Here is a 25,501-nt window from a genome sequence, read left to right on the forward strand (position 1 = left end):
TAGTTCAGTCAAAAAAAATTTTTTTTAAGGAAAGAGAGAAAAACAAAACCCGACTCACCACCACTCTGTCCCGGGTGGGAAGGAGAGTCAGCCCTCCTAAAACCCAACTTTCTTTTAATTTTAATATTCTGCTTCTCCGGTGGTGGGGGTGGGGATCACCCTTGGACAGAGTAATAGCGACCACCCGCTTGACAACTCCAGTAGGAGGGGCTGGAGTGGGGGCACCTCTTTATATTGGGGACAGAAAAGGAAAGAAGGTGTCTGGGGTTGAGGTGGAGGTACAGGTCACAGGCTCCTGCACGAGGGAGGAAGGCGCTGGAGGCTGCAGGGCCCAGCTGGGAGGCAAGGGCTAAGCCAGGCAACAGCTTCCGAGCCCCCTAGACTCCGCGGTCAGCTGTGCCGCAGGGCTGCAGGTCGCGCCGGGCGCCTGGCCCTCTGAGCTCCACCGGGGAGGCAGTGTGAAGTGCAGCTCCAGACCCAGAGCCAATTATTTCTAACCGGCTTGGGGGCAACCAACCCAAAGGTTAAGCTTACTGACTTCTGGTCGATTGCCTGGCCAGGCACTGCCTTAATGGAGGTACCCTGCACCAAGAGCGCAGCTGTCTCGGCAATGCAGCCACCGTCCGGTGTCCCGTGGCTAAAGTTGTCTCAGCTCCCCAACCAGCTTCTGGAGCTCCACTCCGCCCCAGAGGTCTTGGGAGTGCGCAACCGGCACCCGGTGCAGAGTGTCCCAGCCAGTGTCAGAATTTATCGCGCCAGGCTCCAGCAACCCTGGCTGGGGACAGAGACACTGAAAGGTGATCGGTTCAGAAACACCGGGACACCAAAAGGAACGCTGCGGTGCCCAGGCCTCCCTCCCTAGCCTTGCTGCTAAGAAGTGCCCAGCCTGGTAGCCATGGTCTCCCGTAGGCCATGTGCTAGCAGGGAATGCTGGCCAGCACGCCATTTCTTACCACCGGGAGTCTGCTTGGACCCGCGGGTCCTGGTGACCCTTGCCCACCAGGGCACCTGCCCCTCCCGGTTCATAGTTACAATCAGGAAAAGAAGATTGCTCTGGCCTGCCTGCCATTTTCCTACTAATGGCCTCTCTCCTGCAAAGTTTTAGTCTCTCCTACCCATGTCGGCCCTGTCCAGCCCCAAGGGAGGCAAGCAAAGAAGGAGCAGCCAGAGAGGCCCAAATCTGAGGCCCAGGCTCCAGATAAATGCCCCAATTACTGTTCGGGCCTTCAGGGCCTGGGCCTCCCGGTGCACTCCCCTCTCCCAGGTCAGGAGCAGCAGGCGTGCCTCACCTCTGGCTGGGGTGCACACACTTCCCCTCCACAGGAAAAGAGACAGGAATGAAAGAAGGGAAAAAAATAAAAGGGGGCAGTTAAAGAAATGAAAAAAGAAAAAGAAAAGGAAGGGAAAGGAAGAGAAAAGGAGAAACGAGGAAAGGAGAGAAGAGAGAAAGCAGACTGGACTTGTAGGATCGCAGAACAATTCCTGACTCTCCCGGGGGGCACTTGGGCCAGAAGGCGGTCTAGTCCCCGCGGCGCCCGCCGACACCCCGACTCCTCCCCGCGGCAGGAGCCCCAGCTCGCGGCGCGGCCTCCCCTGCACTCCCTGGCCCTGGCGCTCCAAGCCAGCTCCAGCTCCAGCTCCAGCTCCCGGCTCGGGCGAGGCTGCGGGCTCCCCAGCGCTCCCGGCGCCCACCTGCGGCCTCACCTTCGGGGAAGACGGCCCGCATCTTCAGGTAGCTGGTGGTGAGCCGGATGATGGACGCCTTGTCCAGCTGCGAGGTGATGGCCGACGGCAGCGGGAGCAGCTTGGCCAGCTCGTAGAACTCTCCATTTTCCTTCTCCCTCCTGGTCTTGGCCGCATTCTTGGACTTCTCCTTCATCGCGCCTCGGCTCCGGGCATATTAGACCCGGCCGCGCTCCAGGCCCTCGGAGCGCCCCCGCTCCGGCTGCAGGGATGGGGAAGGGCCGCGGGGGGCCAGGTGAGGCTGCGGCACCGCCCGGGGCAGGTGCGCCGGGCGGCCTGGGGCTCCGAGCAGCCTCTCCGCAGCCGCCGGGCCGGGAGCTCGGGCAACCCGGCGGCCCGCTCCGCGCTCTGCCCGCCGCCCCGGGCGCAGCCTCCTCCGGCGGTGCCGCCCGCGGTGCCCGGAGCCCGACTTCCCGCTCACTTCTGCGCGCTCCTCCTCTCTCCCTCCGGTCTCTGCGCCCGGCTCCCCGCGGGCGGTGGAGGGGGCAGCGGCGCGGCAGCGGGGCCGCTCAGTCCGTGACCGGGTGCTCGTCCCCGCGGCCGCGAGGCCCCTCCGGGCTGCAGGGCGGCAGGGGCGGCGGCGGCCGCGGAGCCATGGGGCGGGAGGGGAGCGCGCGCGGCTGGGGCGGAGGCGGCGGGGGCCGCGGGGGCCGCGGGGGCCGGGCGCGCCCTCCTGCCCTCCCCGGCGCTTCCCTTCGCCTGGAGACGCGGCGCCCGGAGCCCGCGGTCAGTCGCGAGCCGCAGCAGCTCCGCGGTCCACGTGCGACCGAGCCGCGTTTGTTTATGGCGGACCCGCCTTCGGGCGGAGCACTCGGCCTCCGCGGCCCGGGGGGGGGGGGGCGGGGGGAGGGACCGCGGGGGGCGGGGGCGGCGAACCTCGCCCCGCGACCCCGCCGCGGCCCGGGAGCCCCAGGCGCGCCTCCGCGTCGCGGCCTCCAGGGACCCTCCCAGGAGAGGCCCGCGCGCCCCCGGCCTCGAGGCAGTCCCGGTGAGTGCGCCCCGCGCGCCCCGGGGACCGGCTCCGGAGAGGGGCCGCGGCCCCGGGCGCTGGGATGGGCAGCGGGGAGGGGCGGAGGAGGGACGGACGGAGGGAGGGACGCGCAGGCCTCCCCCGTGGCTCCGGGACGGGTCCTGGGCGCGCGCGTCCGAGGGAGGCGGCTTGACCCGCCGGCCTGTGCGGTTCCGGGGAGGACCCAGCCCTCGGAGCCCCGCGCGGGCCCCGCGCCCTCGTTTCCCCACTTCGCGGGGCCGAGAGCCCAACGGGGGGGGGAGGCCTGACCGGGAGACCCCTCCCCCAGGATGGGGGGCGCCTCCACGGTGCCCCTTCTGCCCCTGCTCTCCGGGAAGCACTAGAGCGAAAGGGGATCGGCGCCTCCCGAGGAGGGGCTGCAGGCCTCGGGGACGCGCGGGCCAGACCAAAGGAGGCAACCGGCGAGCCGGGCCCAGCGGCCAGGCCTGGCCCAGGGCGGCGGCGGGAAGCATCCGACAGTCCCCGCTCCCGCGGCCCGGCTCAGCGCAGCGGGGATTTCGGGGAATCGCGGCCGGGGCTGTGCTTCAGGCGGGGGTCGCCGAGCTGAGTAAGTGGGGGCCAAGGTGGTGGGCCAGGAGGCGCGCTTGGAGACGCAGCCGTGGGGCGTCCTGGTGCCTTCCCTCGGGGCCACACTGGACCCCAAAGAGTCCTCTTACCCCACCCCCTGCCCCCCGCAGCTCTGCGCCTGCAGCCCCGGGCCGGCTCTCCTCCGATCCCCGACGGTCGCACCGACCCTCACCCTTCTAGCAGTTTGGATACCGCAGCCTCAGTGCGGAGGTGCGCGCTGGGGGGACGCCGGCTGCCCCCGCGCGGGGGGACAGAGGGCAGCTGCAGCGGACGCAGGGCACCGGGTCTGGCGGGTCCCTCGGCCGAGCGCCGCAGACTGTACGGCTGTGGGGCGCCTGGCTCCTGGCTTCGAGGTTGGCTCGGGGAGGAGAGACGCCGGGGCTCCGGGGTCCGCGCTGGGGTCTCCGCTTCCAGGGCCACCTCTCTCCCTCCCGGCCCGGAGGGAGCCTGCCGCTCCGCGCACCCCCGGAGAGGGGACCCGCCTCCCGCCCTCACGTCTGGAGAGCGGGCCGGTGGGCCACCAAGTCTGCCGCGGGCGCTCCGGACCTTTTCTAGGGCTCCCTATGAAGGGCAGAAGTTCCACCGCGTCGGAGGCGGGCGAGACCTTGTGTGCGGGCTCCGGCTTGGCCCCCACCTGCCCCGCGCCCCGCGGAACCCACTGCCACTGCGGTGGCCTCTGCTCCCGGGGCTGGCGCTCGGAATCCAAAAAGCAGCGCGAAGTTTCGGAGCTGGTGGCCTCCCTCAGCCAAAAGCGGAGCGCAGCACGGGTCCCTTGGGGCTTTGGATCTGGGAGCACTTTCCTGTTTCCAGCGGCGCGTGCAGAAGGGTCTGGACGGAGCGCGAGCGGCGAGGGTGCGCGGTACCCAAACGCAGGGCGCAGGGCGCAGGGCCCGCTTCCCTGCCCGGACTCCAGCGCCTGACCGCGCAGACACTTGTCGTCTCGAGGCTCCCCGGAGAAGGGGCTCCGGGAGGAAGGGACCGCCGCCTGGGCCTGTGCGTGCGCTCCGGCACCTCCCCGGCTTCGGGAGGATTTAACGCTTCCCTCACCCCCACGATTTCCGATCCTCAATTACGGACCCGAGAGAATTCCCCCCATCTTGAAAAGGATTACTCAGATCGCAGAAACATGGCTAAGTGGAAGTGGGACAGACCCAACGAGCAACGAGAACAGAAACTTAAACCAAATTTCCCGGATTTTCCCAGAAAAGCGTATTTGAGATCTGGTGATCTCATCCTCCCAGCCGCTGTTCTCACATCAGCAGGATCCGTCGGAATCGTGGGGTCTGAGAGGCGGCTTAACGGAGCCTTTGGAGACTCCTAGAATTGTGGGGGTGGGACATTTCCATCCCTAAGCCTGCCTCACCCCCCAACACATTCATTCAAGATACACACCCGCGCACACGCCCCCGCCCCACACACATCACGATGGGTCTGGGCTTCCTCCCTCGCCCCCATCACCAAAAGTACCCGAAGAACTTGGACGCAGACCTGTAGGTTTTCCCAGGTGGTAAGAATAGTGACGTCTATGTGGAACAGGGAAAGGATAACGCTCCCCTCCACCGTCCGCGCCTGGTTGGGTCTGTTCCAGAGCCCCTTCTACGGGAAGGAAAGCCTGGGACCCCTATTACACTTAGAAGGAACATCCACAGGCTCTGTGTAAAATAGGAAAAGCATTAAATCCGGGCTTATTAGAGTGATCAGGAGCGTCAGCGGTGGCCACTGACTGGGACACCTGCTGTGTGTCCGTTGCTCCAGGGCTCCCGGTGCAAGTAATAACCCCCTCTCCCCCCATGCTTTGGTGCTAACTCCAAGTACCTCGCTCAGAGCATAGAGCTACTTCTCCCCTGCAGGGAGCAGGGACCACAAAAGACCCTGACGTCTGGGCATCACCCAAAAACAGCAGTTCCCCTGCTGGCCTGGAAGGAGCCTGCAGACTCTAGAATGAAGGGAGGCTGGGGGCAGGAAGAAGGCTTGTGGGAAAGCCCCCCCCCCACACACACACAGTGAGGTCAGCAAGCTCTGGTAGTGCGGCCTGTTCGCCAGGTGCCCCCACCCCCAGTCCTGCTTCCTGCACTTCGGTGGACCCCAAGGTGCACCAGCACGCCTCTACATACCCCCCACCTCTTAGAAATTTTCCATTAGGAAACTGATCTGGAAGAAATTGAGGCCCCAAGAGGAAAGGGGCGGGCCCAGGCCGCCCCACATCTGCTTGGATTTTCCGCTTCAGATGCTCCGCAACTGTTTTTCCCCCGTCCCGGCCGCGCCCGGCGCCTACCTGAGGCCCATCCCCCGCGGAAACCGACTTTTCGAGTGAGATCAAGGGGGGAGACGCGCAGATGTTCTACCGGGGATGGGCTCCTGGAGAGGCTGCTACAGTGGCAGGCGGGAGAAGATCAGAGACTTTGTCACTAAGGAGGTGGGGGAGGGGAGAGAACGCCTCCCATCCCTGGCACTAGATGTGGGGGAGAAGGTGCCGAAGATGAGGTTTCTAAGCAGAACGAGGAGACAAAAACTCCAGGACTGGAGACATCTGGATCTATTCAATTAGTCTACACAATTAGCAAGATATGGTTACCCCAGAACATCCCGATCGCCTCTAGTATCACCTGTATGACTATCCTGGCTAGGAGGAGTTTTTTTGGTCCCAGATATCCGAAAGAAAACCCTGATTTTTCGCTCCTTTCCTTGGGCAAGCCCCATAGAATTTATCATCAACTTTTCCTGGAGTCATTGCTACTGCCAGAAAGATCAGACCACAAATACGGTATCACTGCTCATTGTTTAAAAGTAATTAGTAGTAGCCAGAGCACTTTCATAGTGACTCCATTCCCCCAGAGGTGTCGCAAAGCCAGTAAGTGGCTCTGCTCGCCTATTTCCAAGTAGAGGAAGAGGAGTTTATCTGTTTTGTTTTGTTTTGTTTTTAATAAGTTCTTTCACTGCGAGTTACTCCTTTGGAAAGAGTGTTTGCTTTCAACTTGGTGGGCAGTGTCTCTGGTGATCTGATTATACTGCAGTGACCGGGGCAGATCTCCCCCTGTGCAGGGGGTCCAGAGGGCTCGGGCCTCCACATGGTGCCTCAGGCATAGTTTGGGTGTGGGGAGGCAAGAAGCAGAGGCATTCCAGGGTGGGGCTGCAGGGGGTGGGGATCATTCTCACCTTCTGGGTTCCTACCTGGGCCTGCTCTAAGTTGACTCTGTTCTGGGGAGTCTGAAGAGAGCATGGTCTTTTTTTTTGGACTCGGGTGTTTAAGACGACTCTAGGTTCTGACATTGGGGTCTGGAGGCCAGGGCAGTGCCTCTTGACCTAGGAATGGAATAGCTGCTGCCCACTTCTCTCCCTCCCTCAGGGGAATGCATTTAGGGGAACAAAAACAGTGCCTCCAGTAATTAATTATAGCAATTAATCAAGTCCCTGAGCCTGTGCCACAGGGGACCATGGAAGCTGCCCCTTTGGGTAAAAGAGGGCCACTCATTTCTTCTACCTTTTTTTTCCCTGTAGGTAAGGGGGGGTAGCCTATCTTTTGCATTTTCCTTCCCTGTCCCCAAGCCCGGCCTCACTTTCTCTCCATTCTCTGAAAAGATGCCCGGGTGCTTTGGTGTGCCCCTCCCAATGCACTCAGACTTCCAGTGTTCTCCAGGGAGGGCAGTTTACCCCTGGAAGTCAAGCAGCACCCCAGACCAGCATCAGGGCTCAGCGATGGTTAAGGGGTCTTTGGCCGAGAGAGAAAGAGAGAGAGAGAGAGAGGGAGAGAGAGAAACGATCTGAGCCGACCTAACCCCACCCTTCCAGGACCCGGCTGCCTGAAGTCTCCCCAGTCCGCTCTCGGCCCGGCTTCACAGAACCGGTGCCTCAAAATCACAGTTCTGGGAGGAGGTTGCCCGTGGGCTCCAGGCGAAGCCCCGCTTTTCGCCTCCCGCCAGCTGGGGATTGTGCCTGGAAACCTTTGAGCTGGAGGAGTCTTAACAGTCAGGGGTGCGCTGAAATTCCGCAGTGGTTGTACCAATTACACACCACCTTGAAACCTGAAAACCAGTTAGTTCATTAAAAACTGTGCCAAAACCCACCTTTCACTTTTGAGATCAAACAAAAATTCCCTTTAGAATACAAAACATCCCCCAGAAATAAATATTTCTGCACATCAAAGAGCACAAACCTGATGGGCTTAATTTTTTTTTCTTCTAGCAGATCTTTAGTATAATAAAGCTGATTACAGAATAGGGCTATTTCAGAACTTTGAGGACACAAACTCGTTTCATTTAATTAATACAACAGGCTTATTAGCAAAGAAAACTGAATATTGGGGAACCTTCTCCCTAAACAAATCTGGAAAAAGAGGCATGCTTATTCATTCGTGGTTCCGTAGGGAGTTAGAGAAAGGCCAGCAGGGAGGGGGGCAGGATGGATTGGCCCCCTCCAGCCTGGCCTGGGACGCGAGGCCGCCCCAACCCGGGGCGTGGGCGTCTTACTGCTTCGCGAAGATTTTCATTTTTTATTTTCTTGCACAGGCCGGCGCGGTAGGCGGGTTTCCTGAGAGGTGTGTGTGCAGGAGCACACTCTTCCCTCCGGGGAGGAGGAGGAGGAGGAGGAGGAGGCGACTCCCGCGGCAGAGAAGAGTCCCGCGTCCTGGGTTCCGGGCACACCCAAACCGGACTTCAGGTCTGAGCGGCGGCGGGGCCACGGCGGCGCGGAGAGCGCACCCCATCCGGCCAGGCCGGGAGGCAGTGGGGGGACCCCTCCCCTCTCCAGGTCCTCCCCGGCTTTGGGAGCTGCAGGCCACCCTCGGGGACACGGACGGCGGAAGGGGGCAGAAGAGCCAAGGCTCCTCTGACGCTAGAGGTCTTCTTCATTCTGCAGAGGGGACTCGGGACTCCTGCCCCCGGCGCTGGGTGCGGGCTCAGAGGGCCGCCTGGTCCCGCCTCTTTCGCGCGCACGGTCCGCGTGGTTAGAAACGCGGCGCGCGCGGGTCGGCAGAAGGGGGCGCAGTGCGCACGGCCGCCTCAGGGACTCCGCGTGGAGGGTGGAAGGCTCCGGGAGCCCCGGCGCATCAGAGCGCAGCGGGCTGCGGGGTGGTGGCAGGACACGCGCGGGCTGGGGCGCACGGCGCGCATGGAGAGGGTGCGCACTGCGCAAGGAGTGGGCGGCGCAAGAGCACGCGCGAGCTCGGCGCCCACGGCGGGGGCGCAGCGGACCCGGAGGGGGGCCTCCGATCGCACCCGCGGGGAGCGGGGGTGCACGGCGCGTGCTCGCTGGGAGGTGCGTGCGAAGCCCCCCTGCACGCGTGAGGCGGTCAGGACGTCGTCCCCGTCGTGGCACGGGCACCCGGTGCCACTTCCATCCTTCCCACTCGGGTAGCTCGGCCTCCGCTCCCCTCTTCGCTCCCAGGTTCTCTCCACGCGGGAAGTGGAGACCCGAGGGAGACGGGATGCGCGCGGGGCGGGCGGGAGAGGAGGGAGGATGGGGACCCCGTGGGTGGGAGGACGTCTGGGAGACCCTGAAGGCGGCGCTTTCATCTGGGCCTCTCTAAAGCCCCGTGGGTCACTCCCCCTCTCGCGCGCATTTAGCCCGGGTTCCGGAGTCAAATTCTTGCAGGGAGCCTCCGCGTGGTCCCCAACTGGGCACCTCCACCGTCCTTTAACTGCCCCGAAGACAATTCATTTAAGGTGCCAGAGCAAATACCCCGGAGGAGAAGGCACGAGGACAAAACACGATTTCCGTATAAAACGAATGACTAAAAATTAGCAGTTCTTCTCAATCCAAGAATTTTTTTTTCCCCCTGGCAAAAGCATCGGTTAGCTGATAAACTACAAGGTGGAGTCAAATGGTGCAGCTTATGAATATTTGTAGCCCCAACTCCAGCACCGTCTTCGTTTTTTAGAGGAAACCAAATAATCCTGGTTGTTGCACTAACGCTGTTTTTGCCCTGCGGGTGTGGACAGAGACACTATTTAATCTTGCTATGGAGTACTCTGTGCTTCTCCGTCCGCGGCTTTTGAGCGGCACCTTCCTCGCTGGAGGCGCAGATTTGCGCATTGAGGAGACCCTTCCCCTTGCTTTCCCCGTTATGGGAGCGCTGGTCAGGGTGTGGCTCAGTGGAATTATGCAGGTGCTACCCCGCTCCCAAAGTCGAAACCAATTAAACCCTTTAATTCTGGTGCTTTGAGAAATCTAGTTTCAATCTTGCTTTTAATTTTATTTATTTTTAAATTTCTATTGTTTGTTTTTATGTTTTTTTTAAAAAAACATTTTATTTATTTATTCATGAAAGATAGAAAGAGAGGCAGAGACACAGGCAGAGGGAGAAGCAGGCTCCATGCAGGGAGCCCGGTGTAGGACTCGATCCTGTGACTCCAGGATCATGCCCTGGGCCAAAGGCAGATGCTCAACCGCTGAGCCACCCAGGCGTCCCCTATTTTTATGTTTAATGTAAGCTCTACGCCCACCCTTGGGTTTGAACTCAGAACTCCAAGATCCAGAGTCACATGCCTTATGGACTGAGGCAGTGGGGGGCTGGTGAAAGGGGGGGGGGCTCAATCTTGCTTTTCTTTTTTTTTTTTTTCAATCTTGCTTTTAATGTTGGAGAGATGCTACAGTCTCCAACCATTGCGCAGAGCTTGCAGGATGAGAGAGGTGGATACTTGGAAGAGTTTGGTGAGAAATCTAACTTTTGAATAAATGCAAGCCAGCGGCATTGGAAGATCGTGGCTCAGGAAGATCGGTTCAGTGACTGGGTAGATGCTGGCTGCACCTGGCAAGGCCACAGGTGCCTTTTTCCACTTGTTTGGGGACTGTCAGCATTGTCTGGGCGGAGCAACAGCCCCAGACACCCTTGAAGCACTTTAAAAAAAGGTAGTGAGCACTGAAAAGCTGCTATGTGAGTTGGCTTTACTTCCCTGGCGGTTGGATGCCTGGGAAGAACAAGATCAGTGCCATTATTACCCATGCGAAAATAGTCTCAGTGTTTATTGAAATCTACTTAAAATAATTGACCAGGAAACACCTTCCTGCTTAAGCAACATAAAGGGTGCTCCACTGAAATCCAATGGGCTTGTTTGTGTTTCTGTTTAGCCTCATGTCTACACTGCACTTTTGGAGAAGCTGTGGCCTCTGACAGACAAGCAAGTGGAAGCCAGGGGGTCTGCATCTGCTGGAACCCCAGGGCCAACCAACCCTGCCTGTCTGTTCTTTAAGGATACTTGGACTTTGCTTGCTTGAGATCAAGGAGTTGGATTTTTTGAAAATAAATCCCAGAAATGGAAATTCACACTCAGGATCTTGCACAAATATTTTAATTTCTGAGTGGCCTGGGGTGAGCCAAGAGGATAGGATCCTTTGTGCCATAGCCATGGCAGATCCTGAAAGAGCAGAAAACCTTCAGCTCAGGGTGGAAAGGCAATAATTTAGACAGAAAATTCCCAGCTAGAAGGGGGGGAAAAAAAAGACTCCATCTGTAGTCAGAAGATTTGTATGTGTACAAAAATCCTTTGAATATTATTTGACTGTAAATGTCTTTTTCTGGTTCTGTTTGTTCTTGAATTTCTCAGCAACCTTTTGCATGTGTGAATCTTGAACTTCGTTCCCAGCAAAGTTGACTAATGGATCTTTTAGGAATTCATGCTTTAAAGTTGACTTTCTGTGTTGGTCGTAGAAGCTACTTCACTTTAGATACTTTATGGGATGTCTGTCAAGGGAACTTGGGGTAAAATTTCTCAGGAGTGTCTCTAAAGACATTATTCATAATTAAAAAATGATTCAGAGAAATCACCAGAAAAATTATGGCAAGTTATGTTCAAACATGTTTTCAGGCCATGTGGAATAAATAAAATCATTAAGGTCTGGTTGGGTAATATTGCCTCCCAGCTTTACTCTGACTGTGCCAGGAGGACTTGATATAGTTTCTTAGATGTGATAGCAGCTCACGGGATAGGAGCCAAAGGACATCCATGCTTTCTCCAGGTATTTCTTTTTTTTTTTCTTTTTTAAAAAGATTTTTTCTTCCTGAGAGATAGAGAGAGAGCACAGGGATGGGGGGAAGGAGGCACAGAGGGAGAAGGAGAAGCAGGCTCCCCACTGAGTAGGGAGCCTGATGTGGGACTAGATCCCAGGACCCTGGGATCATGACCTGAGCCAAAGGCAGATGCTTAACTGACTGAGCCACCCAGGTGCCCCTCCAGGTATTTCTGTATTGATAATGAAGTTATAATTCCATCCCCTTCAAAGACCCCTGAATAGTATAGTCCAAGAAGTGGGCCAAGTAGCACTAAAAGGAATGTCTTTAATAATAGGATTTTTTTTAAAGGGGGGAAATAAAGACTAGAAAACTCATGTGACAGAGTCTGATACAATGAATCTATTGGAACATAAATGCGCCTGGTTGTAGGTAAGTTGAAGTTCAACAGGTTTCTTGGCTCCTCGATGAATTTCCCAAGACAAATTGCCTTGCATGAAGCTTTGCCCTGCAAAGAAAAGCAGTATATGGAGGTCCCGAGGGCTTAGCATTATGATAATGCTCTAAGCTGGTAGTTATGTGGGCGCAACCGCTTCCTGACAGCAGAGCAGGGCTTGTGAAGGCGGTCTAGTGGCCTGCTCTGGCTAATGCGACTTGGGAGGGTATCCCCTTTCCGGTCTTACTTTGGGTATTGGTGATGGACTGGGACAATGCATGTCAGTTGCTAATGTTCCTACAGTGAATCAGTGTTTAATAAGCCAGTTAACTTAGTCAATAATGCCAGCTAAAGAAGCAGCTGCACTTGCTAGAAAATGTTCCTGTTTATGTACCTAAAAGAATAGATGCACTTTCCAGCCCCATGCGTGGTCACTGCAGTGTGACTTACTGGATCATTTTGGACTCTTCACTGTCAGCTAAGTGATGGGCCTGTGCGTGACTCAGTGTGAGGGTGGCTGAAACAAACGGATCCAGGGCTGTGTGTTCCGGGCACTCATTAGTCTTTGTGGTCTAGAGCGGGGCTAAGTTAGAAGCTTCTAGCTGCTCGTACTTTATCCAAGGAAAGGAATACTGTTCTTTGACTTGAGGAGCCCTCACGCACTCCTGCTTGCACACAAGCTGTTACTCATTCAGAAGACTTCCATGGGGTGGCCACAGTGTGCCAGGCGCCCAGCCAGGCATTTGCATGATAAAAGTGAGTTCCTGCCAGAGAGGCCATTCCCAGTCCCCGAGAATGCTTTGGAGAATGCTTTGATTGAGAGTCTGACCTGCTAATGTGTGTCAAAGGCCTTAGAAATGTCCCCAGGTTTTGAACCACTAATTCTATTTCTGATTATTTGTGCTATGGAAAGCATTTCCAAAATGAAAATGGCCTTTTTGTTTTTTCAAGATTATTTGTGTAATGGGTAAGGGTTCAAGCTTTGGTGTCACATCTGGGTTTGACTTCTCTCCACCCCTCAGTTTGGCTGTCTGTACAATGGGGATAGGAACTATCTCATAAGGAGGTTATGAGTTTTGACTAAAAAAAGAGTGACATCTACAGTGAATGTGTAGGGCCTAGCACATTGCTTGGGTGAAGGAAGTATTCAGTAAACTGTATAATGCTGCTACTACTGGCATTATCATCCTGGCATTATTTTTATTATTAAACTTTGGAATATTAATACTGATAATATCAAACTCTGGAAATTCTATCCTAAATGGGTGGAGTCAATGAATTGTGTTGAGATTATATATAGAGCCAGTGAAAACTTATATAGCTATTAAAAATTATGTTTATAACAGCATGGCATGGCATGGTAAATACCTTCCTAGAGTATGAATCCTAGTGAGCAGTCGTGTTTCCCAGGCTGCCTAGCAGCTAGGGTTCCTGATGTGAATTAAGTGTGGTCATGAGATGCACGTATGTGAGAAGTAAAGTGCAAGTCATGCTTCTGTCTTTGTGGTTTCCGCTGGTAGGAACCATCAGTGAATATGGTTGTTTTGTTTTAAGATCTTATTTTTAGGGGCACCTGGGTGGCTCAGTCAGTTGAGCATCTGACTCTTGATTTTGGCTCAGGTTGTGATCTCATAGGTCATGAGATCGAGCCTCACATTGGGGTCCCGGGTCGGCAGGGACTCTACTTGAGATTCCTTCCCTCTGCCTTTCCCCCATCCTCTCTCTTTCTCTCAAATGAATAAATACATTTTTAAGATTTTTAATTTTTAAGTAATTCTACACCCAGCATGGGGCTTGAACTCATAACCTCGAGATCAAGAGTTTCACACTCCCCTGATTGAGCCAACAGGCACCCTAGTAAATACGTTTCTGATGTGTGTGTGTCAATGGTGACATGGAACTCAGACGCTGAAGCCCACAGTTCCGGTGGTGATTTTTTTCACCCTTGGCTGGAAGCTTATAAGGGCATTACTGGATTTAGCCAACCTTGCCTGCAGGGCTGTCCACGCCCCAGAGCCCGGAAGAGCCAGCGTCTCCTCCAGTACTTCCAATAGTTTTAGAAGCACCAAAGTTCTTCCATCAAATCTCTTGCTGCCTGAAAAAATAATTTCCGTTATTGTCAACTAAATCCTGACCAACGTATGCTGGAAAGTGTGCCAGTACCATGAAATGTTGTATGATCACCGACAAAACAATAGAACTATAGAGAGACAAGTACCAGAAAGATATCCTTAAAGCATTGATCCTGAGTATCATTGGGTAGTAAGACTATGAATAGTCTTTCAATTTACTTTCTATTGCCTTTTTTTTTTTTTTTTAAAGCAGCTTTATTGGGACGCCTGGGTGGTTCAGCGGTTGAGCGCCTGCCTTCGGCCCAGGGCATGCATGATCCTGGGGTCCTCGGATTGAGTCCCACATTGGGCTCCCGGCAGGGAGCCTGCTTCTCTCCCTCTGCCTGTGTCTCTGCCTCTTTCTCTGTGTCTCTCATGAATAAATAAATAAATAAAATCTTTAAAAAGATAAAAAAAGCAGCTTTATTGAGATACAGTCATGTACCATACAGTTCACCCACTTAAAACGTACAACTCTGTGGTTTCTGGTACATTCACAGATGTGTGTAGCCATCACCACAGTTTTAGAACATTTTTATTGACCCCTCCAAAAACAAACAAACAAACAAACCCCACCCCGTTAGCTATTAATTCCCTATCTTCCTGCCCTCACTATTACCCTAGGCTACCACTAACTTACTTTTGTTCTCTAGATTTCCCTACTCTGGACTTTCATATGAATAGAATCACACAGAAGGTGCTCTTATGTGTCTGGCTTATTTATGACTTTGCATAATGTTATTGATATTGTAGCATACACGTTGTAGTAACTATGAGTACTTCATTCCTTTTTACTGCTAAATAATCGTCTACTGTGTGGGTAGTCCACATCTGGTTTGTCCATGGGTCTGTTGATGGACATTTGAGTTGTCTTTATCTTTTGGCTGCTGTGAATAATGCTAGTATTTCCCTCCAACCTTTACTTTGACCATATAGCAATCTTATGATAAATATTTAGCAAATTTTATAACAACGAAAATCTGACCTGGGTAACTAGTACACGTGAGTTTTGTATTCAGAAGTGGGTAAGACTGTAGATTGCATCCTTGGATTGGCCAGCTAGCTTAGTACACATTAAAACTCTGTTCCAGGGATCCCTGGGTGGCGCAGGGGTTTAGTGCCTGCCTTTGGCCCAGGGCGCGATCCTGAAGACCCGGGATCGAATCCCACGTCGGTGCTTGGAGCCTGCTTCTCCCTCTGCTTATGTCTCTGCCTCTCTCTCTCTCTCTCTGTGTGACTATCATAAATAAATAATAAAATAAATAAATAAATAGATAAATAAATAAATAAATAAATAAATAAAAATTAAAACAACAACAACAACAAAAAAACAACTCTGTTCCAGGCAGCCCTGGTGGCTCAACGGTTTAGCGCCACCGTCAGTCCAGGGCTTGGTCCTGGAGACCTGGGATCAAGGCCTGCGTCGGGCTCACTGCATGGAGCCTGCTTCTCCCTCTGCCTGTGTCTCTGCCTCTCTCATTCTCTCTCAGGAATAAATAAATAAAATATTAAAAAAAAAAACTCTGTTCCAAGCCAGATTTACAACCTCTGTAAGCACCCCTGTCCAGCAACCAGTCTGTAATTGGCACTTTTGGTGAGCAGAAGTATGGGAAGAGAGACTACGAACTCATCTCCACTGTTCGGGAAAGGTCTCTGAAGCCGGAAGGATGGATGTGTGAGCCACACCCAAGTCCTGAGATTTGACTTTTGGTATTTTCACTTTAAAAGGTGTATCTACTGGGGTGCTGTAGATGTTCTATATCTTGATCTAGGTGGTGGTTACATGGGATTCGTGTGAAAAATGCACTGAGCTTTGTACCTCAGACTTGTCTGTGCTGTGATATTTAACTATGTGAAATTTACACCCTAATTAAAGAAAAAAAAAAGAAAATATAATGTGATTTCCCTCATATCTAGTCCCTCATATCTATTCCTCTCCCATTTCAGCTGCTGCTGTTTCCTTTCTGACCATTTCCAAGTGACTACAGGTTCTTGCCACACAGTTGGAAAGGGACAGAGCTGGGATTTAATCCAGCTCTTACTAACGTAGTGTGGAGTGCTGCTTTCACTAGGAACTCTTCCAATGCCTAGAATCGATATGATTTTTGAGAATTGGCTCCAAAGCCTATGGCCAGTAAGTACTGAGGCTGGTCTAGGGCCCAGGTCTCCCAGCCCTGGGGCACATGTACTATGTCTATACCATGTACCTCTTTACCCCCAGCACCCAGCATCGTACCAGGCACGTAGTGGATGGCCAGTAAATATTGGTTAAGTCAATGCGGCCCGAGAGGGGTTATCATCAAAGGCCAAGCAGGCTGTCCACGTGGCATTTGCTAGAAAAACCAAGGCAGGAAATTCAATTCTTAATTTTTTTTTTCCTTTGGCAACACCGATGGATGCTGGTCTGTCACAAGAGCATGGAAAGTTCCCACTGGAGATATCAGAACTCTCTGGCAAACCCTGCGAAGTGTTAATTTTAGCTTTCAGTGACTGATGCCCTTGTATAATTTAATGGGTCAGGAGGAGCATGAGCCAAGATTACTCACTCGGAGAGGTGTCCTTTCCTGTAGAGTCCTTGGCGAGTTAATTCAGTTTGTAGACACTGGCTACTTCCACATTTACTTGAAGAGAATTTCTGCTGTTTTGAGTCTAGTGTGAGCATTATGAGCTCTCCCTTAAAGAAATTAGTAATTTATCCTATCAATCAAATGTTCCCAGAGTTCATTCATTAAACATGAGGGCGACTCACAGTGTCAAATGCTAAAGGGCTATAGTAATGACCGTAAAATAAACAAAATACTTGCACGTCCCTGGATATTCTGAGTCGAAAGATACATAGGTTGAATATCAATTACTTGGATTAAGGAAGTGCATATCCACAGAGCTGTCCACGTCTACCCGGTTCTTCTCCTGGTATTCCTGGTGGAAAATGAGGAAGTTCCACCCTGAGGGGGAGATGCCTGTAGTTCAGGAGGAATAATATCCCAGCAGCTATTCACAGCTGCCTTGATGTCACTGGGGACCGGGCTGTCCAGCAGAGCACACATGCAAGATGCACAAGAGGATCATGAGCCTTCTCAGAAGATCTGTGCTATTTATATGACCAGATCACACATGCTTTTGACCCCGTGCACTTGACTTTGTTCAGAGTCTGCTCAAACACTGGATGTAACCCATCACACCTGGTCTCAGGTGCCTCAGCTGATGAAGGATAATTTTGAATTGCTGCCATGGCAGCTGCCACAGGCTGTGTTCTTGGCTTGTTCGGTGAGGTTTGCTTCATTCTTTGACTATTTTATTGCATCCTTCCCTAATTAAGAAAAGTTAGTGGAGGGGTGCCTGGCTGGCTCAGTCGGATGAGCTTGGGACTCTGGATCTTGGGGTTGTGAGTTTGAGCCACACATTGGGTGTAGAGGGTACTATAAAACAAACAACCTTTTAAAAAGACAAAAAAAAAAAAAAAGGAAAAGTTGGTGGGAAATGAAGACAAGAAACCATGGAACTCGTGAATGCAATTAGAAGAATCAGAAAAGAATCATGAGATGCTGTAGATAGTGTGGGTCTTTAGATTCAACTGAACACTCCAAGAAATTGAACTGCCCAACTCTGGATTCAGTTGTGAAGGAAAAGAACAATAGTAGAGAACATTTATGCTGGAAATACGTTAGAATTACATCTAAGGGTAGACAGATAGTTAATGAGGGAAATTTTATCTCCGTAGAAATATTCTAATATAGGAGAAGAGAGGATAGAATTAGAATACATCATTTAAAAAATATTTTATTGGGTGGGGGTGACTGGTGACGGGCACTGAGGGGGACACTTGATGGGATGAGCACTGAGTGTTATTCTATATGTTGGCAAATTGAACACCAATAAAAAATAAATTAAAAAATATTTTATTTCTTTGACACCAAGAGAGCACAGGCAGGGGGAGCAGCAGAAGGAGAGGGAGAAGCAGGCTCTCCACTGAGCAGGGAGCCCGACATGGGGCTTGATCTTAGGATCCTGGCATCATGACCCAAGCTGAAGGCAGACACCCAACTGACTGAGCCCCCCAGGTGCCCCTAGAATATACCATTTTGGAAACCTCTGATGAAGTTGTAGATTTCATCACCAATCACATGCCCATCAATGGCTGCTAACCATGGGGCAGGAGGGAGGCTGGGGAGGCAGAGACAGGAAGAAACAGACTGAGCTGAGGAAAATTCAGAGATCTTACCTGCCTCCTGATGGAGTATATATCCCTTACAAAATAGTCTTACCAAAATCATCAACTCTGAATCTGATTCAGTCCCTAACTAGACAATCTACCAGTTTCCAGGAAATACGGGACGGAGAAATATGTTAAAAGATATCAGGGAGGGCAGCCCGGGGGGGTCTCAATGGTTTAGCGCCTACCTTCAGCCCAGGGCCTGATCCTGGAGACCCGGGATCGCGTCCCACGTCAGGCTCCCTGCATGGAGCCCGCTTCTCCCTCTGCCTGTGTTTCTGCCTCTCTCTCTCTCTCTCTGTCTTTCATGAATAAATAAAATCTAAAAAAAAAAAAAAAAAGACATCAGGGAATGCTACCAGCAAATCTAGATTGTGGGAGACTATAGGAGAGATAATCCAGTTTCTCCAACAAATAAATGGCAAGGAAAAAAAGGTAATGGGGAGCAGGCAGGGAGGGAACCTGTGGGTGAAAGGAGTAAGAGACCAATGACCCACATGCAAACTGGGAACTTTGCATCTTAACTCATGCAAATCACCTGGTAAAAATATATAAGAAAACCAGGGAAATGTGAAAACAGACTGCGTATTTGATACTGTCAAAGTATCAGTGTCAATTTTGTAGGTATGCTAGTGGTACTGTACCTGTATGTTTTTGAAAGAGTTCTTATCTTTTAGAAATACATACCAAACTGGGGTGCCTGGGTGACTCAGTAGGTTGACCAGCTGACTCTTGATTTTTGCTTATGTCATGATCTCAGGGTTGTGGGATGGAGCCTTGTGTCTGGCTCTGCGTTCATTGAGGAGTCTGTTTATCCCTCTCCCTCTGCTCCACTCTCTCTCTGTTGTCTCTCTCTCTAAAATAATCAAAATCTTAAAAAAAAAAAAAAGAAATATGTACCAAGCTATTTGAGGATTTCAAGATGCATCTAAAAGAGAGCATGTAATGTTCACCCTGCTTATGTTTAGCCCCTGGGCCCTCTTGCAGGGGTACATTATAGACCAGCACTGGGGGCTGCAAAGTAGACTCGTGTAGCTCTGTTACTTTCTGACCTCCTCATGAGAACAGTCTTGGGACAGTGTGCATTCGCTTTTGCGTGGGCTCCCCTTCCTCCTCTGTTATCTCTGGGACTTCAGCTAGTCTGAGCTATGGCTTGAGGAGTAAAGGGAAGCAGGACCATCTACAAGATTTGCAGGGCCCAGTACAAAATAAAAATGTGAGGCCTCTTGTTCAAAAAGCAGGAAAACTTGGGAATCCCTGGGTGGCTCAGCGGTTTTGCACCTGCCTTCGGCCCAGGGCGTGATCCTGGAGACCTGGGATCAAGTCCCACATCAGGTACCCTGCATGGAGCCTGCTTTTCCCTCTGCCTGTGTCTCTGCCTCCCTCTCTCTCTGTGCCTGTCATGAATAAATAAATAAAATATTTTTTAAAAAGCAGGAAAATTTGACATTGAAGGTAGTAAACTATACATCGTTTTCCTTTTTCCTGTGGTCTTTCTCTCCATCTGTCACAATGTTTTTTTGTGTGTGTGTGTGTTTTTGTTTGCTGTTTAATGTCATTTCTCCCTTCAGGGATGAGCATGCTTTCAGGGTGAGTACAGACCCTCAGAGGTGCCCAAGGACTCTCCCACCATGTGACTCAGTGATATTGCATGTGGCTCACCAGCTGCCCAGTCCCCATGCTACCAGCCACCAGACCCATACATTCTGCTGACCCAAGGTGGCTAAATGGAGCCAGCTATCTCTCCTCCGAAGGGCCTGCCTCCTGAACCCACAGCCAAGGGACATCCCGCAAGGGCATGCCAGGACATACCTGCTACCTGTGCCAGGACATAACTCACTACCTGCAGCAGGAACTGGTGACAGGGCACTTCAGTCAGTTGCCCAAAGAGCGTGCCCTGTTGCCTGCAAATAGTTACATTTTTATTTCATGCTTTACAATCATTGTATCTTTTATTTTATTTATTTATTGCCTTATTGCTATGACTAACCCTCCAACACAATTTTGAAGAGGAGTGTCTAGAACAGACATCCTTTCCTTGTTCCTGATCTCCAGGGGAAGGCTTGCAATATTTCACCATTAAATATGATGTTTGCTGCAGGTTTTTTTGTAGATGCTGTTTTTTCCCCGATGTTAAATAGGTTTCTGTCTGTTTCTGTATCTTGGCTTCTGTTGTTGCTGTTGAAAATTCACTTGTCGACCTAATTGTTGCTCCTTTCAATGTAATGGTTTTATGCTCTAGCTTGCGGGTCTTTGGTTTTTATCAGTTTGACTGATTTGCCCACAAGTAATTTTCTTTGTGTTTTTCCTGCTTCCATATTTTGGGCCTGTCTGGGGGACTTCACAGCTAGTATTTCTTCCAATATTGCTTCTCCCCATCATGTCTTCCCTGCTCCGGTGAACCTACCTTAGATCTCTACAGTCTTCCTGGGGTCTCAGTTGAAAGTCTGGGTTACTTACCAGGGCTCCTCCTCTCTGGCAAGCCTGGGATTCTAATTTTTGCATCTCTAGCCCCGTGCAACTGGTCTCAGGTTCCTGGGGCTGCCATAATAAATCACCACACACTTGGTGGCTTAAGCAACAGAAATGTCTTCTCTCATAGTTCTGGAGGCCAGGAATCCAGGATCATTAGGACCATGCTCCCTCTGAAGGCTCTGGGGAAGATCCTTTCTTGCCCCTTCTAGCTTTGGGTGATCCCAGGCCTTCCTTGGTTTATGCTTGGGTCCCTCCGGTCTCTTTTTATGTGGCCACGCAGCCTTGCCCAGCGTGTGGCTGGGTCCTTGTCTCTTCTTCTAAGGACACCAGTCATTGGATTTAGAGCTTACTGTGAATCAGGATGCTTTCACCTCAAGATACTTAACTAATTACGTGTCCAAATACAGTCACTTGCTGAGGTTCTGGGAAGACATGATTTTGGGGGGTAAGGGTGTACTACTTAAACCACAAAACTACTGTAAGTTCTGCTTAGATTGTTAACCTCTTTGCAAGCCATCTTCTGATTTGTCAGCTCTGGGCACTACATGCATCAAGCAAAAACCATGTAGAATGTCAAGCTCATATCTCTGCTGTTCTTCTTCTTCTTTTTTACCTGGAATTTTTGCACCTCAAGTACTGACTATCTTGGCAGTCATAAACTCAATAATTTTTTTCCTCCCAGCTTAATGAGACCGAGGCAAACCTCCGGCAATGCTTTTCATTCATCATGTGTAGCCTGTGCTTCAACCTGGAAGAGGTTCCAAGGGAGAAAGCAGTGGCCAGTGGGGCTTCCATCTCAATGCATTTCTCTCTACTCTAGGATCTCTGCAGGATAAAGCCGGCCGGTGTCTCGATTATTCTCTGGCTCACTCAGACAGTTGCCTTTTGTCTCTTATCCAGCTTTTGTAGTTGTTCTTAGTACAAAGTTTGCTCTGATACTTCTTCATAAATAGAAATAGGAGTCAGATATGGCACTTCTTTTATTCTAGGCTTGTGTCTACAGCTTTGTGTCTGGCCAGGTGAATGTCTCAGGTGCATTGCTCTTGGAATCCCAGTGGCTGAGAGACAGGCCTCCCCTGCCTGCCCTCCCTGCGCCCTGCCACCCCCACCTGCTCCTTTGTACTGTGTTTAGAGAGAGACATGCAGATAAGCTTGCCTCTGTTCTCTGTTTATATGGCTGCTGCACACACTTCTGAAAGGTAAAGAAATAAATGGAGGAGAAGGATTTTGGAACTAGTGGGACATATCAGAGCTCCACAGGGCTCTGGTCACCTTGCTGTATAGGATTCTTAGTATCAGGCATATAAAAGGAACAACTGCATGAGTAATCCACAGAGTATCGCTTTGTGTGCTGAGGTCTGAGATGCCAGAGCAAGAGAGGAGTAATGTCTAGGAGGGTCTGTTTCTCAGAGTGAGCTTTCTCATAAGGTGGTATAGATGCTGCACATCTTACCTTACGTAATCCTCAAAATCTATCGTAGAAACTAATAGGTACTGTGATTAGTCCATTTTACAGATGGGAAAAGTGAAGCATGGGGAAGTTGATTCACCTGCAGCCTATATCTGGGTAGATATCCTTTAATCTCTCAGTTACTTTGTACTCTATTTATTTATTTATTTTTAATTAAGTTTTTATGTTTTAATTCCAGTAGGGTTAACACGTTTTATTTTACTTTTTTTTTTGATAGGTAACATATTGTAGTCTGTTTATTCCATTAGTAAAGCTACATTTTTAACCATTAAAATGCAAACTTTAATGGAGATGAATTCTGAATGAAATGAATGAGACCTTTTGTAACTTTTACTTTTTACAGAATTGCAAACTTACAGAAGCATTGCAAGAATCCTGTGAGAAGCCCTCATAGTCATTTTACCTAGATGCACCAATTGTTTACATCTCCATCTATTTGATTACTCACTTTCTCTCTCTCTCTCTTTCAATCATTTTAAAATAATAAATCGGAAACATTATGCCCCTTTACCTCCAAATATTTGTGTATTTTCTAAGAACAAGAATAGTCCCTTCTGTAACCTCAATACAATTATTAAAACTAGGAAATTTACTGTTGCAACACTGGTACTATTATTTAATCCAGAGTTTATATTCGTATTTCATCAATTTTCCCAATAATGTTCTTTAAACTACCCCCTCACCCCCTGATCCAGGATGCAGTGCAGGATCATGTATTGCATTTAGCTGTCATGTCTCATTAGTGTCCTTTAATCTGAAACAGCTCCTCGGCCTTTCTGTCTGTTGTTTTTTGTGATTAGATCCAGGCAGTCCATCTTCAGCACGAGTGCCGTGTGCTCATTGCATCCCACCAAGGGGTGCGTGACTTTCATTGCCTGCTGATTTTGAATTTGATCATTTGATTAAGGCGATATAATAATTTATTTATAGTGATTTGATTATAATTGTTTGATTAAGGCTTCTCTGCTGTAAAGGAATCCTATTCTTTGTAATTAATAAGTATTTGTGCAGGAGCTACTTTGAGGCTATGGAAAGCCTTGTTTCTCATCAAACCCTCTTGGGCTCTGACATTCTGTGTCTCCCATGTGTGACATTTCTCTCTCCCTCTGTCTTTGTCTCTCTTCCTCTCTCTCTCTCTCTCTCTCCCCTTGTCTCTTTTCCTCTCTCTCTTCCTCCTTCTCTCTCTCTCTCTCTCTCCCTCTCTCTCCCTGTCCTTCTGTCCTCTCTCCCTCTCCCCCCACCTCATCCATTGGCTTATTTGGCTTGTTTCTCATTTAGTGAAGCACACCTTTATTAGCTTCCTGAGAAAGGATGCATGGGAGGACCCAATTTTAAGATTTCACATATTTGTGTCTTCATTCCATCCTTTGTGTCTTCATTCTATCCTCCTATTTGAGTTGCTAGTTTGACTAGTTATAGAATTCCATATTGAAATTTTTTCTTCAGAATTGTGAGGCATTACTTTACTATCTTCCAACTTCTAATGTTGCTGTTGAGAAGTTGATGTCGTCTCATTCCTAAAAATTATACTATTTTTTCCCCTCTGAAAGTTAAAAAATTTTTTTAAATCTTTCTTGGAAGCACTCCCACACCCCCCGCCCCGGCTCCAACTCCCCTTCATGGTGCTGGATACTCTCTGGCTGTTCAGTCTGGAAAATCATGTTCTTTGGTGATGGCCGTTGTTGTGGGTGTTCTTTCTTTTCTTTAAAAGGTCTACAAACATATTTTTTAAAAAGATTTTATTTATATTTTATTTATTTTTAAAGATTTTTAAAGATTTTATTTACTTAGTCATGAGAGACACACACACACACACAGAGGCAGAGACACAGGCAGAGGGAGAAGCAGGCTCCATGCAGGGAGCCCCACGTGAGACTGGATCTCACCCTCCAGGATCACACCCTGGGCTGAAGGCGGCGCTAAACCACTGAGCCACCCAGGCTGCCCATAAATAAAATCTTAAAAAAAAAAAAAAAAGAATCAGACACATAACCCACAGAACCACCTGGCCATCCCATGGGTATTCTTTCTTTGATGATTTCTTCCTCTCTATATTATCTGTCCTCTATAGAACACTTATTGTTGGGTGTTGACTTCTGCATTGATTTTCTGGTTTTCTTTCATACTTTCTTCTTTTATTTGTCTCTTTGACATTTTATTCTACTTCCTAGGGTATTTTTTCAACTCCCTCATCCAACTATTGAATTTTTCATTTTAGTTAATATATCATTACTTTCTCAGACCTCATTCTTGTCCTCTGCATGTACTCTATTTTCTGTCACCCTATTCTTGTTTTATAGATGCATTGTATTCTTTTGGAGAATTTTGCTATATAAATTTTTGAAGTTTTCTTCTGCTCCCACATTTGTCTTCTTTTTTTTTTTCTGTTTGTTTTCTGCCACCTCATGTCAGAATTCTAGGAAAAAAGTCTCTAAGAGGATATTAGAGGATGGTGTCTTAAATGATAAAACAAAAACAGAACAGAGGAAAACATGGAAAACAAAAACAAAGGAAGAGATCCTGGTTTGTCTGCATGTCAGAGAAGGAGTCTGATTGGAAGCCTTATGGATTTAGGTGGGACATGTGGGTAGTGGGGCTTCATGATAGGGTGATTGAGAAGTTATCTGGTTTTCTCATTGGTTGCCCCACTTATTAATATCTGTGTCTTTTCACTGGACCTATTTAGTTTCTTTTTTTTTTTTAAAAGATTTTATTTATTTATTCATGATAGTCACTCAGAGAGAGAGAGAGAGAGAGGCAGAGACAGGCAGAGGGAGAAGCAGGCTCCATGCACCGGGAGCCCGATGTGGGATTCGATCCCGGGTCTCCAGGATCGCGCCCTGGGCCAAAGGCAGGCGCCAAACCGCTGCGCCACCCAGGGATCCCTATTTAGTTTCTTCAGGGACAAATCCTCTAATTTTTTTGCCTGGAGAAAAGAAACCTTATATCCAATGTTCTGGGAAGTGCGTAGGGGAACATGACTGTCCAGCATGTAGATGCTCACTACTTCTGTTTTCCTTTCAGGTCCTACTCCCGTTTTCCAGTCTACTTGTTCTCCCTGAGGTCAAGGTTTTTGTAAACAGAAGATTTTGAGACAGAAGCACTCAGAAATGAAGCTTACTTGAAAAAGATCTGCAAGACTGTCCAGGGCAGGGGTTATGACTAGATCATCATACAAAATACCACGGGAATTTATTATTATTATTATTATTATTTAAATTTATTTATTCATGAGAAACAGAGAGAGATAGAAAGAGAGAGGCAGAGACACAGGCAGAGAGAGAAGTAGGCTCCATGCAGGGTACCTGATGTGGGACTTGATCCCGTGTCTCCAGGATCACGCCCTGGGCCAAAGGCAGTGCTAAACCACTGAGCCACCCGGGCTGCCCGGAATTTATTATTTTAAAAGAAGATTTTACTTATTTATTCATGAGAGACACAGAGAGAGGCAGAGACATAGGCAGAGCGAAAAGCAGGTTCCCTGTGAGGAGAGCCTGGGACTCGATCCCA

General features: G+C 50.1%; 2 protein-coding genes across 4 annotated transcripts in view; one reads left to right on the plus strand and one right to left on the minus strand.

Annotated features, from left to right (window-relative positions):
- Positions 1-2,295, minus strand: part of SIM2 (SIM bHLH transcription factor 2) — a 54,511-nt gene extending 52,216 nt beyond the window's left edge. The window contains exon 1 of the mRNA XM_041734800.1: positions 1,705-2,295. Within this exon, the coding sequence (XP_041590734.1) occupies positions 1,705-1,879 (175 nt within the window). The 5' untranslated portion in view covers positions 1,880-2,295. The remainder of the gene's footprint in view (positions 1-1,704) is intronic.
- LOC121479302 (collagen alpha-1(I) chain-like) lies at positions 1,954-25,239 on the plus strand. Of its 3 annotated transcripts, none has more exons than XR_005984711.1 (4): positions 2,483-2,731; positions 7,846-7,996; positions 15,780-15,966; positions 25,016-25,239. XR_005984711.1 is itself a non-coding variant. In XM_041734801.1 (3 exons), exons 1-2 carry the CDS (start codon positions 1,954-1,956, stop codon positions 7,869-7,871), a joined length of 804 nt encoding a protein of 267 aa, XP_041590735.1. In that variant the 3' UTR covers positions 7,872-7,996; positions 25,016-25,239. The 3 variants fall into 3 exon arrangements, 1 of the variants encoding a protein (XP_041590735.1); XR_005984712.1 differs by lacking the exon at positions 2,483-2,731 and adding an exon at positions 2,847-3,320; XM_041734801.1 differs by lacking the exon at positions 15,780-15,966 and having other exon boundaries at positions 1,954-2,731.
- Positions 25,240-25,501: the final 262 nt, after the last annotated feature.

The sequence above is a fragment of the Vulpes lagopus genome, chromosome 20 (assembly GCF_018345385.1).
Source record: "Vulpes lagopus strain Blue_001 chromosome 20, ASM1834538v1, whole genome shotgun sequence".
Taxonomy (NCBI): Eukaryota; Metazoa; Chordata; class Mammalia; order Carnivora; family Canidae; genus Vulpes; species Vulpes lagopus.

Coding starts and splice junctions, on each gene's coding strand:
- LOC121479302 (XM_041734801.1), top strand. CDS start 1,954: ATGGGGAAGGGCCGCGGGGGGCCAGGTGAGGCTGCGGCACCGCCCGGG. Junction 2,732..7,845: donor CCGGCCTCGAGGCAGTCCCG/GTGAGTGCGCCC, acceptor TTTCTTGCACAG/GCCGGCGCGGTAGGCGGGTT.